At 55.0% G+C, this 14,010-nt stretch overlaps 1 protein-coding gene across 7 annotated transcripts in view; it reads right to left on the reverse strand.

The window, feature by feature from the left end:
* SLC39A11 (solute carrier family 39 member 11) overlaps nucleotides 1-14,010 on the reverse strand; it is a 365,940-nt gene that overhangs the window by 35,590 nt on the left and 316,340 nt on the right. For all 7 annotated transcript variants that reach the window (XM_043453277.1, XM_043453139.1, XM_043453212.1 and 4 more), the window contains one exon: nucleotides 11,073-11,142. In XM_043453277.1, the coding sequence (XP_043309212.1) occupies nucleotides 11,073-11,142 (70 nt within the window). The remainder of the gene's footprint in view (nucleotides 1-11,072; nucleotides 11,143-14,010) is intronic.

The raw sequence follows: 14,010 nt of genomic DNA on the forward strand, positions 1-14,010 counted from the left end.
CCCCCTTTGTAAGGGACAGTGGAAATGGGGTGGGAGGTCTCCTAAGCCCCTCTTCTCCAGTTTCCTTCTAGAACCTTGGCTCTCACGCTGTGGGGTGCTTCCTGGCACAGGGGAGACTTGACGATGCTCATGTGCCCCCTGACCTCCCACCTGGAGATGGTCAAGGGCGAGAGCTGGCTGGAGGTGGGCTGAGGCCAAGGCACCAGACGGAAGGCTCGGGGCCACGGCAGTTCCCATGCCAGGCTGGGCCACAGGGTGCTTTGACCAGGGGCGCGGGCCAGCAGCGCTGGTCTGAGCTTGGGAAATGGTGAGGCTTTGGGCAAGTCACTTGCCTTCTGACTGTCTCCGGCGTGAAATGAGGCTTCCTGAGGTCTCTCCTAGAGCCAAGGTCAAGTCAGAAGGCCATTCATTGCCCATTTGTAACATGATGATGGTGTCTTGGCCTCCGTGACTTTTTCCATCGCTTCTCCCTTCCCTGCACTGAAAACTACCCATTCAGGCCCCTCCGTCTCCTGCGAAGCCCCCCTGAGCAGGCCTGGGGCCGCCCCCACTCCCCACCTGCAGGCTGTGGTCGGGACATCACGCAGGAGGGAGCTGGGCGGGGGCGGCCTCCAGCCCGCGCTTAAATGAAAACCCCGACGCCCCATCTGATGGAATCACACCCGAAGAAAGGAAACTTGTCTTTTAAGAACAAGCGAGAGGCTGATGACTGAAGGCCCAAAGAATTTTGTGGTTGGACCTTTTTTTTTTCCTGTTGTTTGTTTTCTGGCACAATCTGCCTCTGTTTCGGAGCCGACGGCCGCGGTGCCCGTGACAAAGGCCTCTTTCTTACGACAGTTTAATAGCTCCGATGTGGGGGACAGCCCCAACTCCCACGGGGCGGCCTCTGGAAGCGGCCTCTCAGGAGAGGAGAGCGCCTTGCTTTCGTCCAGTTGGGTCCAGACTGAACTGGGAGAGGCTTAACGAAACAACAACAAAAAAAAACCAAACCAAATGGGAAACTCCTTTTGAAACAGGAAGTGAAGGCTTGGGCGGGGGGCGGGGAGACAAAATGTGTCAGGAGAGAGGACAGACTGGATCCAAGAGGGATGCTCACAGCTCACCGTCCGCTGCGGGCAGAGGGGGAGAAATCTACGTGGGGGCGGGGAGACGCAGATGGAGACGGGGTTGGGGGGGGCGGCGTGTGTATTGGTTCCCTACGGCCGCCGTAACCAAGGGCCGCCATCCAGGTGGCTGAAGACAACAGAGATGCATTCTTGTGGTCTGAAGGCTAGATGCTCGAAAGCACAGTGTCGGCAGGACCACCCTCGCTCAGAAATCTCTAGGGAAGGTCTTCCCTTGGCTTGCCCAGCTTCCGGCGGCAGCGGGCACTCCTGAAGACTTCTTGGCTTCTGGCTGAGTCACTCTGATCTCTGGTTCCCTCCGGGTATCTCTGTGTCATCACCCAAAAGCCTGTGTGTGCGCCTGTGTATCTCTTCTCCTTGTCTTACAAAGACACTGTTCAGAATGGATTTGCGTGTGTGCTCAGCGGTTTGTCGTATCTGACTCTTCTGCGACCCCATGGACTGCAGCTCCTCTGTCCGTGGGGCTTCCCAGGCAAGAGTCCTGGAGTGGGCTGCCATCTCCTCCTCCAGGGGATCTTCCCGACCCAGGGATCGAACCTGTGTCTCTTCTGTCTCCTGCATCGGCAGATGGATCCTTTGCCATTGCGCCTCCTGGGAAAATAATCCTGCACGTGGGAAGCACTCACTAAATGTTTCACGATGACCAGAGGCAGGCTGGGGGGCAGAGAGCTGGGGCAGGGGTGTTAACGCTGGGCTTCCGCACACCTGCCGCCTGCCATGAGCTTGACTTCAGGGCAAGTCCCCGGGCTCCAGATTCTCACCTGGCTGCTGGGAGGGCCGTAAGGACTGAGCGGTCCGTGTAAACAGCCCCGAAGGCAGCCACCAGCGCCACGCCGCAAACCCGCTACTGCGCCCAGGCTGCTCTCCTAGCTGGCCCGGCAAAAGGCAGTGGATTCAACACCAGCACCCATCCGAGCCCCGCTGGCGACTCTGGAAAGCGCAGTTGCTTTCTGCCTCTTGCTGCGTGTGACAAGCGGTGCTGGAGGAGGGACAGGGCAGCGGTGGGAATGTAGGAGGGGGAAGTCTGTGTCATCCCCAGCGCCTGGGAAAGCCACAGAGAAACGACGAGGCTGCTCTTCAAGAGCCTCGCGGGGTCCACGCCTCCCCCCAAGCCCGCCCCGGGCTAGACAGAGCACACGTTGTGCTGAGATCGGTCCCCGGTGCCAAGACGGTCGGCCCTGTCGCCAGGCACTCGGGTGGGGGTGGCCGGGGAGCGCGGAGGAGGAGGAGGAGGCGCCCCGCGCAGACGGGCTGCTTGTGCCGCTGATGCGAGAGGCGGCCGACGGGCAGGGCAGCACGGAGCCGCCTCCTTGTTCTGGGCCCGCAACTCGTGCGGTGACGCTGGGGGGGCGGGAGAGAGTCCAGGAAACCGGGGCGGGGGGCGTGCAATAGAGAAGCAGCTCAAGCTGTACAGAGGGGGCTGCCCACTCTAAAATCAGCCATAGAATTCAGGCGGGCCATCAAGGCCAGGTGCAGAGCAGACCACGCCCAGCCTGGTCCCGGGCCCCATGCAGAGAACTGAAGAGGCGCCGGGCGAGGGTGCAAGATGGGGAAATAGATACACACAGTATCAGAGGGACAGCCAGCGCGGAGACTGGACGGCAAAGCCAGCCTGGGAGGGCCGGCGTGGGGAGGAAGGCTGTGAAGGCACGGCGTCTGCAGGCGGAGCCCGAGTCACAGGAGACCAGAGGTCCTGGCTCCTGGACCCGGGTCTCTGGCCTGGAACCTGCGGAACTCTTGTCTCCTGCATCGGCAGGCAGGTTCTTTACTACTGAGCCACCTGGGAAGCCCGAGAACATAATTACATATCATTATTGAAAAGGGCTTTTGCGAATTCGAAGAGAGAGAAAAGTAAGTCCCTGTCTGGGGCGGGGTGGGGGGCAGAAAGGACTTGGTTTTATCCTGAGTTTATGAACTAATTTTTGGTGATAAATACAGATTGTAAGAGAGAGGGACTGGTCGTGAGAGCAGCTTTGTTTCGATGCCTTTACTTTGCGAACTAGAAAAGGCAGCGTTTGCACACCGGTCTTCACATGCCTGGGGGGCACTTTTATTGTCCGTCAGACACTGGCAGTCCTAGAACCGCAGCTGCCACGCTCCTTTCTCACGTGACACGGCTGGAAACTGAAATGCGGGTCAAGAGAGCCCAGGACGCAGGCCTATGCGTGGTACCCAGAGTCTCGCCCTGACGGCCCACTGCCGCACGGTGGCGCTGTCTGCCAACCAGCTGCCGATTCCACCGGCTCCGGATAATTCAAGGTAAGGCTAGGCAGCTGTGTAGGGGGATTGGAAAGAAAAATGTACTTATGGGGAGGAGCGGTCAATAAATGATTCTAGAATTCCTGGCTGGAAGACTCTTCAGAGTCCCTCAGACTGCAAGGTAATGAAACCAGTCAATCCTAAAGGGAATCAGTCTTAAATATTCATTGGAAGGACTGATGATGAAGCTGAAGCTCTAAGACTTTGGTCACCTGATGCAAAGAACTGACTCACTAGAAAAGACCCTGATGCTGAAGGCAGGAGGAGAAGGGGGTAGCAGAGGATGAGATGGTTGGATGGCATCACCAACTCGATGGACTTGAGTTTGAGTAGGCTCTGGGAGTTGGTGATGGACAGGGAAGCCTGGCGTGCGTCAGCCCATGGGGTCGCAAAGAGTCGAACACGACTGACAGACTGAACTGAAGAATTCCAGGCAAGGAACTTTGATGGGTTCAAGAGAAGAGCTTGTCTGCATCAAATAGAGTGGAAAGTGCTATCTGCTATTGCAAATAAAAGCAGCACAAGAATTTACCTCCAGCTTTGTTGACATGATGGAAGGGGTGGCGGTGGGGAGGAGCCTGTGTGTGTGGCTAGTCTGGGTGTGTCCTCATGCTGGGGCTCCACGTCTCAGGCTAGACTGCTCTGCAGGGAGCTGAGGCTGGGCTGTGCCTTCCCCAACCCGGGAAAGCTGAGATCCAGGTCAGGAGGTCAAGATTAGCAGCCTTGAGGAAGAGACAGTCTCGTCAGGACTCCCCAGAAGTCTGGGAACTTGGCCCTGCCAAGGGAGGTCTGGGGCGTTAGCACAGCAGCCTGCGACGTGGAGCTGGCCCTGGCAGCCTGCTCCGTAAAAGATGCTAAGTGAAGACCAATGAAAGAATTTATGTTTTATTTCCCCGAGTGCCCTCCAGGGCTTCCCTGGTAGCTCAGTGATAAAGAATGCGCCTGCCAAGCCAGGAGACATGGGTTCCCGGGTGGGAAACTAAGATACCACAAGGCACGTGATACAGCCAGAAAAAAAGCGCTCCTGGCTGCCCTGGTGGTGCAGAAGGAACCCACCTGCTAGTTCAGGAGACACAAGAGATGCGAGTTCAATCCCTGGGTCCGGAAGAGTCCCGGAGAAGGAAATGGCAATCCACTCCAGTATACTTGCCTGGGAAACCCTATGGGCTGAGGAGCCTGGCGGGCTGCAGTCCATGGGGCCATAAAAGAGTCAGACACGGCTGAGCAACTAAACAAGTCCCCTCTCACCACATCAACGAAGTCTCCTCTTCAACACTCTGCATTTACCTTGCAAACATGTTTTCCAGATTAAACTTGAAGAGAAGTAGGTGGACAACTGGGACAGATGGATGTGCACATATAGGTCTACGCACCCATCAACTGATTAATGTTGACTAACGAGCAGGAAAATATGTCTACTGCCGTCTTTGTGTCTAAACAAATGGCTGCTTAGCTGATTAATGGCTGCTGTCTTAAATGAATGCTATTATTTCAACATGCATATCGGTTTTTAAGCCAGGCAGAAGGCTATACCTGACTTTCGCTTTGCTCTTTGATCTGAGCGGCAAACAGACTTCAAAGTTTATTCTGATGCCTGCGTGTGTAACTCAATGAGCCATGTCAGGTCCAGATGCTGGCTAAGACTGCAGGCATCCTTGACTAAGTGTCTGGGTGTTGGGTAGCAATGGCTGGTCGGGACACTCAGCAGAAAAAAAAAAAAAAAAGTCCAGGAATACCTGGGGATGTGCTCTGTGGATTCTGTGTACCGTCAGGTCAGCGGCCAGCCTCCTCTGCTGCACGCAGCCAGCTACGGGATGTCTGCCATGCCTGCCGGTCAGGGTGTGTTCTCGGATTACAGACGCCTCTCTGCTCGTGCTTAAGTAGGATGCATGCGATACGTGAGGCCAAATCTGAAGCATAAATAGCCTCGCTCTCCCTGCTGGCTTGAATTATGCCTGCCGCTGAGTTAAGAGCTGAGGGCACGCTTCCTCTCTGGAGCACGCGTTCTCTGGAGGTAATGACACTTCAAGAGGGAAAACCGCTTAAGTGGCCAACTCCCCAAGGACCGGCAGGATGGAGAACGGCTTTGTGGTGAAACCAAAGAGAAACTGCGGCGGGACCCGATCGGAAAGAAGAATGCCGTGATTCCCTCGAACTGCTGGCGGAGACCCGCCTTCCTCCAGGAGATGTTCGGTTCTGAACGGGTCCCCTGAAGATGTAGGCCATCTACTGGGAGAGGAAGGCGGGCCAGGTGGAAGGCTGGTGGTGGGGAGGGCGCCACAGCCGCGACGAAGCAACAGCCTCTGAACACTAGATGGCAGCAGCCATATACAAATTACTCGCTGGGGCCCCACAGGTAGACTTCTTGCCTTTTCCTACTGTTGATGGGGTTCTCGCGGCAAGAATACTGGAGTGATTTACCATTCCTTCCTTCAGTCAAATGATGGCAGGGCTTCCTGCCAGATGGTAAAGAGTCTGCCTGCATTGCGGGAGACCCAGATTTGCTCTCTGGAGAAGGGAATGGCTACCCACTTCAGTATTCTTGTCCCTGGAGAATTCCAGGGGCAGAGGAACCTGGCAGGCTACAGTCCATGGGGTTGCAAAGAGTCAGACATGACTGAGTGACATTAACACACACCTGTAGTCTTTTTGCCTTTTCATACTGCTTGTGGGATTCTCGAGGCAAGAATATTGGAGTGGTTTGCCATTTCCTCCTCCAGCCAAAGCCATGGTTTTTCCAGGAGTCATTTATGGGTGTGACAGTTGGACCATAAAGAAGGCTGAGCACCAAAGAACTGATGCTTTCAAACGGAGATGCTGGAGAAGACTCTTGAGAGTCCCTTGGACTGCAAGATCAAACCAGTCAATCCTAAAGGAAGTCAACCCTGAATATTCATTGGAAGGACTGGTGCTGAAGCTGAAGCTCCAATACTCTGACCATCTGATGTGAAGAGCTGACTCCTTGCAAAAGACCTTGACACTGGGAAAGATTGAGAACAGGAGGAGAAGGGGGCAGCAGAAGATGAGATGGTTAGACAGCATCACTGACTCCATGGACATGAATTTGAGCAAACTCCAGGAGATGGTGAAGGACAGGGAAGCCTAGCATGCTGCAGTCCATGGGGGTCACAAAGCGCCAGACACAACTTAGTGAATTAACAACAACAACAACAACACATGTAGTCTTTTCTGGTAGCTGGTGTCACAACTCGGATGGTGAAGTTGGCCATGGCTGTGTTCCAATAAAATTTTACTTATAGAAGCAAGTGTTGGGCCCAATTTGGCCCACGTGCGAACACTTGCCAACCCCTGCACTAAATGGACAGCTCTGCCTGGCCCAGCTAGCTTGGTCCACACATCGCAGGCCAGCTAACTCTTTTCTCCTCCCAAATCCATGCAGACCTGTCCTTCCTTCCCCCTCAGCCCCTTTCATCTACCTATGTGATTGCCTACATCTCCTGAACTTGAACTCTCCCTCCCACACGATGAAAGAATCAGGTGACAAATGCAGCCTATTGGTTCGGAGTCTAAACCCCCTTCTTCCCATTAGCCTCTCCATTCCACCATCATCGAGTCATCCTCTAACTTCTCTGTCACTCTTAAAATAATACATAACACTGGTATCAACAGCATCTGTCCAGTTGCTGGATTCTTCACAGGGATCCATATACTCCTCCACCAGAATTCTTCCCTTGAGCAGGGTTAAGGTTCAAATTGCCTCTTGGACTTTGCCATCGGAACCCACCAAGGCTGTCAGCCTCTTGCTGAAGAAGGTACTTTTCCTTTGGCCTTTAGTCTCACTTGCATAAATTGCCACGTGAACCCCACCCACCTTGGTGACATCACCTACCCGCTGGTCGAGGTACCACGTGCTCTCAACCACCTCCTCCAAGCGGGCGGTCCCCACCCTCCTGATGAAACGCTCCGTTCTCTGAAGCGCCCCTGAGGTCAGGGGCGACCAGGACCTTCGCCCACTGGTTCTTTGGACCATCTGGTTTGCGTCCCCTCCCGTGCTCATCTCATGGTGCCTGAGGGCTTCGCCATCCACTGACCAGTGACTTTAGCTACCCGGTTGGTATCTTTCAATTACGGGCACTGAGGTCGGAGAGTCTGGTCTGAATGGCACTGGTCTGGGGGTGTTCTGACTTTCTCTGTGGCACACTGCTGTCATCATTTCTGGGAAACACCCACGCCGTGTGCTCGGGAAGAAGGTTGAAGTTTTCCTAACTGCTGGGTTGGGGGTCCACATACGTCCATTACGCACATTTTGTTAACACTTTATCCATTTTATCAGCGTCAGGGAGGGGAACTGTTCTCCCCACCACGACTGGGCTTCTGTCTGCTGCTCCTTGCAATTCTGACCATTTTTCCTGAGGCTTGTGAGGCTGATGTTGCTGGAAGCCTACACACGTGGGATCATTATGTCAGCCGGGTACATTGTTTCTCTTGTCATTAAGTCTTGACCTTTATTCTCTCGGTGGCTTTCCGCCTTCACGTCTGCCGGTCTGAGACTGAAATTGTTAATACCTGCTTTCTCTCCGCCGGCATCCGCCTCGTGTCTTTTGTCATCCCTTTATCTTCCACCTCTGCATGTCAATGTTTTAGGCACGTCACTTGTTAATTACACAGAATCGGAATTTTAAAAAGCAAAACCTCTCTTTCAAAAGATGCATTTAATCGTCTGACGACTGTTTTTACGCCGCCCCTCCCCCTAGTATTAGTCTGTCTTTCTCTTTTTTATCTTCCTCCCTCCCTCCCACGAAACCCTGCATGGTCTGCAGCATGAGCTAAGGGCAGAGAAGGCTTACATGCCTTGACTGGGGGCGGGGTGGGTGTTCTGCAGTAAGATCAGAGGAATTTGAAAGGAAGAACCCAAATCACGAACTGCGTGTGGATTTGTAAGTGGGGCAGACAGACTGAAAGCCAGGGTCTGCGTGAGGTCACCCTCCTTCCATCTCTGTGGCCGGCATTGTATGGATCCACTGTCCCCGCCATTCCCCACGCTCCATACCCTGGACACAGTGGTGATGGGGGCAGAGTCAGAGGGGCATAAACCTCCCCCCCACAAGGAGCCTAGTTTATCAGAGGGTTTCATGAGGCTGAAAACAGCCCTGCCTCCCCAGCCCGATCCAGAATGGAGAGCCCTGTGGGGGGTTTACATAACTCAGAGGATCTGTCTGGTCTTGGGAAGCGGGGAGCTGGGTCAGAAAGACTTTTCTTCTCCTTTCTTCAGAGACACGAAGCTTAGCAGAAAGCACGGGTGACAGAAGAGAGGGACATTGGAGTTGACATCTTGATGTCGCGGGAGACGAGGTGCCACCAGACGGGAAGCCGCGCCGTGAGCACGGTGCCCGGGGCGGGCTGTCAGTGGCTGGCACGGACGTCTCTGGAGTGTGCTCGGCTCCCGGGGCTCGGGAGGGCCCGGTGCCAGCTCAGCCCTGCAGGGCCCCAGCAGTGCCCTGACACCGCCCACCCCGACGGTCCATGTGGTCCAAGCCAAGTGGAGATCGACCAGCCGTGCCTGGGCACAATGCCCACACCCCCTCCCCACGCCCGGGGCAGGAAGAGCAGCCCGCAGGCTTTGATGAGGCCAATCAAGCCCTGGGTCTGGATGACGGTCCTCACATTCTGAAGGCTTCACCCATCTCCCGTCTCCTGGGATCATCGCCACAGGCATCTTGTTTGATGCTGACCCTGGAGTGGGGGCGAGGGAGCGACTCGCGAGTCTGACAGGCAGGAATGAGAATCGAGATAAAGGAAAAGATCTCGCCCCGCGACGTGGCAGCCCACACCTGCGTCTGGGACTTCGTGGAGCAGACGGGCCCCTTCACACATAGCATCAGAGTCCAGCAACCTCAGTGACTACATGGACACACGGGGGCCCCATGGCAGCTCAGGGTCTTGAGGAAAGGATGCGACGGGGTGTAAAGAGACCCCAGGAAAGGTGGGGGCCGAGGGGGAGAGTGGGTGGGATTCTGTGAGGAAGCAGTTCCTGGCAACCACGGTCCACAGCCACAGGGCAGACCACTGAAGGAAGCGGTGACATTGCCTTCAGGGGGAAAAAAAAGTTGATTTTGAGATGTTACCGGTCAGAGGGCACTTGAATGAACTCAACACAGAAGCCAGTGGCCACCGGACCATCTCTCTGAGCCGAATTATGTTTTCAAAGTATCGTGGTTTCCAGGGACCTCCCTGGGGGTTCAATAGTAAAGGATCCGCCTGCCACTGCAGGGGACGTGGGTTTGATCCCTGGTCTGGGAAGATCCCACCTGCCGCAGGGCAGCCGAGCCCAGGCGCCACAACTACTGAGCCCCTGCTCTACAAGAGAAACAGCGAGAAGCCCACATGCCGCAGTAGAGAGTAGTCCCACATCTCGACAGAGGCCCAGCGCAGCCATAGACTAATTAATTAAAAAGTTTTAAGCTCCTTGAGGTCACGCTTGTGCTAGCTGTTCCAAAGTCACTGCGGACCCTGCCCCTCCTGACTGTTCGCACCCGCCCAGCCCCACCTGCCTGTCCCTGCCTGATGGCCTGCACCCGGTTCTGCTATCCTTCATCCCCTATGGGCATCTGAGCCTTCGGCCCTTGGATGGAAGGCACCAGGCGTGCTCCTTCAGCCTGGAGGCGGTACTCGTGGTTTTGTGGGCATGGGTGGACCAGGTAACTCATCTCCACAATGCTTCCTCATGGCCCCGAGGCTGTGGCCTTATCCAGGCTCTGGATGATTCGAGAGCGGTGGAGGGGAGGAAGAACCCACAGAGCCTGGTGACTGTCTGAGGAAGACAGGGAACAGGGGCTCGCGGATGACAGTGAGCTTGGCTAGGTCAGCCAGGTACCTGAGGGTGATGGGAGACCCTGGGGGAGACGGGGTCTGCATGGCAGCAGATGGAACAATAAGCTGACGGTGGAGATGCTGGGTGCGGGGATCCTGTGACTTCTGGAAGGTGGCTGAACCCATATGCATAAGTGGGGGGAGAGAAATCGAGGCTGAAGGTCAGCGTGGGCATCACCAGCAAAGAGATGGAGAATCAAGCCCTGGGGGTGGGGGAGAATGGCCAGGAAAGAGTGTCGAGTGAGAAGAAGGGGGCCCTGGAGATGGAGTGCCGGGGGACATGAGTTTCAGGAGAGGCCGTCGGACACGAAGCCGGCAGGAGAGCCGGGGAAGGAACAGATGCAAGAGAGGAAGCCGGGAGGGCCCGCGGCCAGAGAGAGGAAAGCAGGGGCTCGGAAGAGAGGAAGGGGTTAGGATGGCCAGCCGCTGCCACCTTTGTGGTTCCTGGGCCTTTCCATCCACCTGGGGCTGAATTCTCGGACATGGGACCGGCGAATACCAAGGGCGATTGTGGTACTCGAGCCCTGGCGGATTCGAGCATCTGCCGGCGGGTCCTGGAATCAACGGCCCAGAATTACCGTCTTAGCGTGATTCATCCGTTTAAAGCATTTGGAGAACAGCATGCAATTACAGCCATGGTTGGTTTCCAAAACAGCTACCCCTTAGCTAGCTTGCTGGAAGACTTGGCATAAGCCTGTTTCTTTGATGGAGCGTCTCTCTCAGGTGTGAGCGCCCCTGCCCTCCTCCTCGCCTCCACCAGTCAGAGCTGGGGGGCTGGGGTGCTGCAGAGTTCTGTGCAGACGGCTCACCCGAGGCACCAGCTGGCGCAGTGCCACCAGGGCACGGGGTGTTGCTTACCTGGCGCTCTCAAAGGTGGCCGATGCCGTCTTTCCTACAGCCCCAAATCCAACTCCAACCGCAAGACCCTCTGAAAGAGACAAAAAGATGCACGCGGTGTTAGGAATCACTCTTCTGTAATATTACACATGCATACGGGCTTCCCAGGGGGCTCCATGGTAAAGAACCCGCCTACCAATGCAGGGGATGTGGGTTCGATCCCTGGATCAGGAAGATCCTCTGGAAGAGGAAATGGCAACCCTCTCCAGTGTTCTTGCCTGGAGAATCCCATGGGCAGAGGAGCCTGGTGGGCTACAGTTCATGGGGTCACAGTCAGACACGACGGAGCGACTAAACAATAATACGTGCACACAGCATTGAAGTTGGCTCAGAAGCCAAACCAGCAGACCGCCGTGGGCTGGCTCAGTGCTGTTGCCCACCAGGGCAGGGAGATGCATGGTCTGACCCACGTGGTGGGCGTACCCCTGGGGTACCATGGAACCAGTCACATACTCCATCACACCGGCAAACCTACGGTCCCTTCTGCATACTTTATAGTCACTCAACACGCTTACACTCGCTGTTCAGAACAGGCAGTTTCTTCACTTCTTCGTAAGAAACCAGAACAACAGGGTTTCGACATGACACAACCCAGGTTAAAAGCAGATCCTTCAAAGGCTCATTTCTGAAACGGGCATGCCAACTCTGTTTGCAGATAAAGGAACTCAATGTAAAGAACCAACCTTACATTTGTAAAGGTCAGTGGATTTTTCTATTATGTTGAGAAACTGAAGTTTTTGAGTCCCCAAGTTCATTTAAATTTGACTGTCTTAATCCTTTTTGTTAATTAAAAATGCTTGAAAAAAAGGGGGAGTTCTGATTCAGAGGTCCAGGCTCCTCAAGAATTGACAGCTTCTTGACCTTTTCTTTGTCTTTGTCTTTCAGAGATTTCCTCCGAGGGTGCGCACAGCAGAAGCTGTCACTCCAGGGAGGAGTTTGGATAATAAAAGTTCAACACTTTTAAGACAGCCTGATGCATATGACAAACTTCAAAAAGAATGAGCATCCTTGGTGAGGTTCCATATATCCCTGGGGGCTGAATTTCAGGCCTGGCTAGGATGGATATGTCTCAGGATTTCAGGCATCCTTGGGATCGAGGGGGAGGCGGCCTCTAATGCGGCCCTCGAATCTTGGGAGCTGTCCATGGTCCTGAGAAGATAAAGGTAGAGGACATCTGAGCTGCCTCCATCTGGCCCATCTCCCACCGTGGGGGAGCCCAGGGTCCACAAGTCTGCTGTTCTCAATCTTTTCTTGTACCAACACAGCCCAGACCACAACTCACTCCCATTGGTAAGTGTGGGGTTTCCGGGGCCACGTTCTTCACCAGGTGTCAAAAGCTAAGCAGAGACTGGCCAGGGTTCCCTGACACCAGAGGGGCCAATCCCTCCCTTTGAGAAAACTTGCTTTCCTAAACCATAAACAGCAGCTGGTGGCTCTTTTGTTAAAGATTCTGCTCGAATGAGTCATTTAATGTAAATGATAGTGCAGCCCTGACAATAGGGCTTACATTAATTAGCAAACTAACCCTTTCTAGTTCTTTAGCACTTGACTTATTAATGCTCCCAATAGCTCTGGAGGTTGGGGGGTGGGGGGGAGGCTATCCAACTAACGCAGGAGAGAAAGGGCTCCTCCACAGTGACAGGGTGTCGAGGGGCAGAGCCAGGCTTGACCCTCAGTCCCCCAGTCCCCTCACCATCCCAGTTGGCTGAGATGGGCTGCAGCTATTCTCCCAGGTGTGGACAACACGGGCTGGCATCGGAGTATCTGCATCCCAAGGAGGTTCTGAGCAAAGTGAACGCATCATGCCTATGCCCCGCCCTGTAGCTTGGCCACGCCCACAGCGGGTACCACGGCCTCTGCCCCGCCCTGTAGCTTGGCCCCGCCCCGTATCTTGGCCCCGCCCACAGTGGATACCACAGCCTCTGCCCTGCCCTGTAGCTTGGCCACGCCCACAGCGGGTACCACGGCCTCTGCCCCGCCCTGTAGCTTGACCACGCCCACAGTGGGTAAGTGTGGGGTCTCCGGGGCAACGTTCTTCACCAGGTGTCAACCCCTGCCGCCAAATGCACACACGGTGGCCTCCTAGGTGGCTCAGCAGGTGAAGAGTCCCCCTGCAACGCAGGAGACACAGGAGACGCAGGTTTGATCCCTGGGTTGGGAAGATTCCCCTGGAGAAGGAAAGGGCAACCCACTCCAGTATTCTTGCCTGAAGAATTCCCATGGACAGAGAAGCCTGGAGTCAAAAGGGTCAAAAAGAGTCGGCCACGACTGAGCACACACGCGCACACCTTAGGTGGTGGCCAACTCAGTTTCCCCCTTGATTTGGAATAAAGGAGAGAAGAGGTAACGGAGGAAGGGAATGTGACTGCAGTTGTCTCTGAAGGTGGAGGAGTACCTGACAGATTATTGAGGAACCAAGACGAATGACCCACACGACAGGATCGTAAATACGGGAACGGAGGCAGACTCTGAAGAGTCTGGGTGAAACAGGGAAGAGAAAAAAATGCAACTGGTGTTCACACCTCAGGGCTTCCACCAAAAGTGCAAATCAGGGAGATAATTAAGACAAGAATCCAAAGTGGCTGGAATATTATCAGTAAGCCAGGCCTCTTTTCACAGCTACTGCCATTAAGCCAAGTGCAGAGAGAAGCGAGACAAGCTTCCAAACCTGAGGTTATAAGGCCCCAGGATGCAGAGAGAGTCCTGAGGGCAAACTTGAGAACAAGCTCTAAACCTGCTCTGCCCATTTGATCTTCTGCAGGGTGGGGGTGGGGGGGTGGGTTTTGCCTCTCACCATCTCCCATCCCTCCTGAATCGCCGTCTCTCCCCGTCCTCCATGGGGAGGGGGTGCAGGGGCCTTCTGTTCCTCCTTGACTGGGGAGCAGCCACCACCTTCAGA

This window comes from Cervus canadensis, chromosome 1, assembly GCF_019320065.1.
Source record: "Cervus canadensis isolate Bull #8, Minnesota chromosome 1, ASM1932006v1, whole genome shotgun sequence".
Classification (NCBI taxonomy): domain Eukaryota; kingdom Metazoa; phylum Chordata; class Mammalia; order Artiodactyla; family Cervidae; genus Cervus; species Cervus canadensis.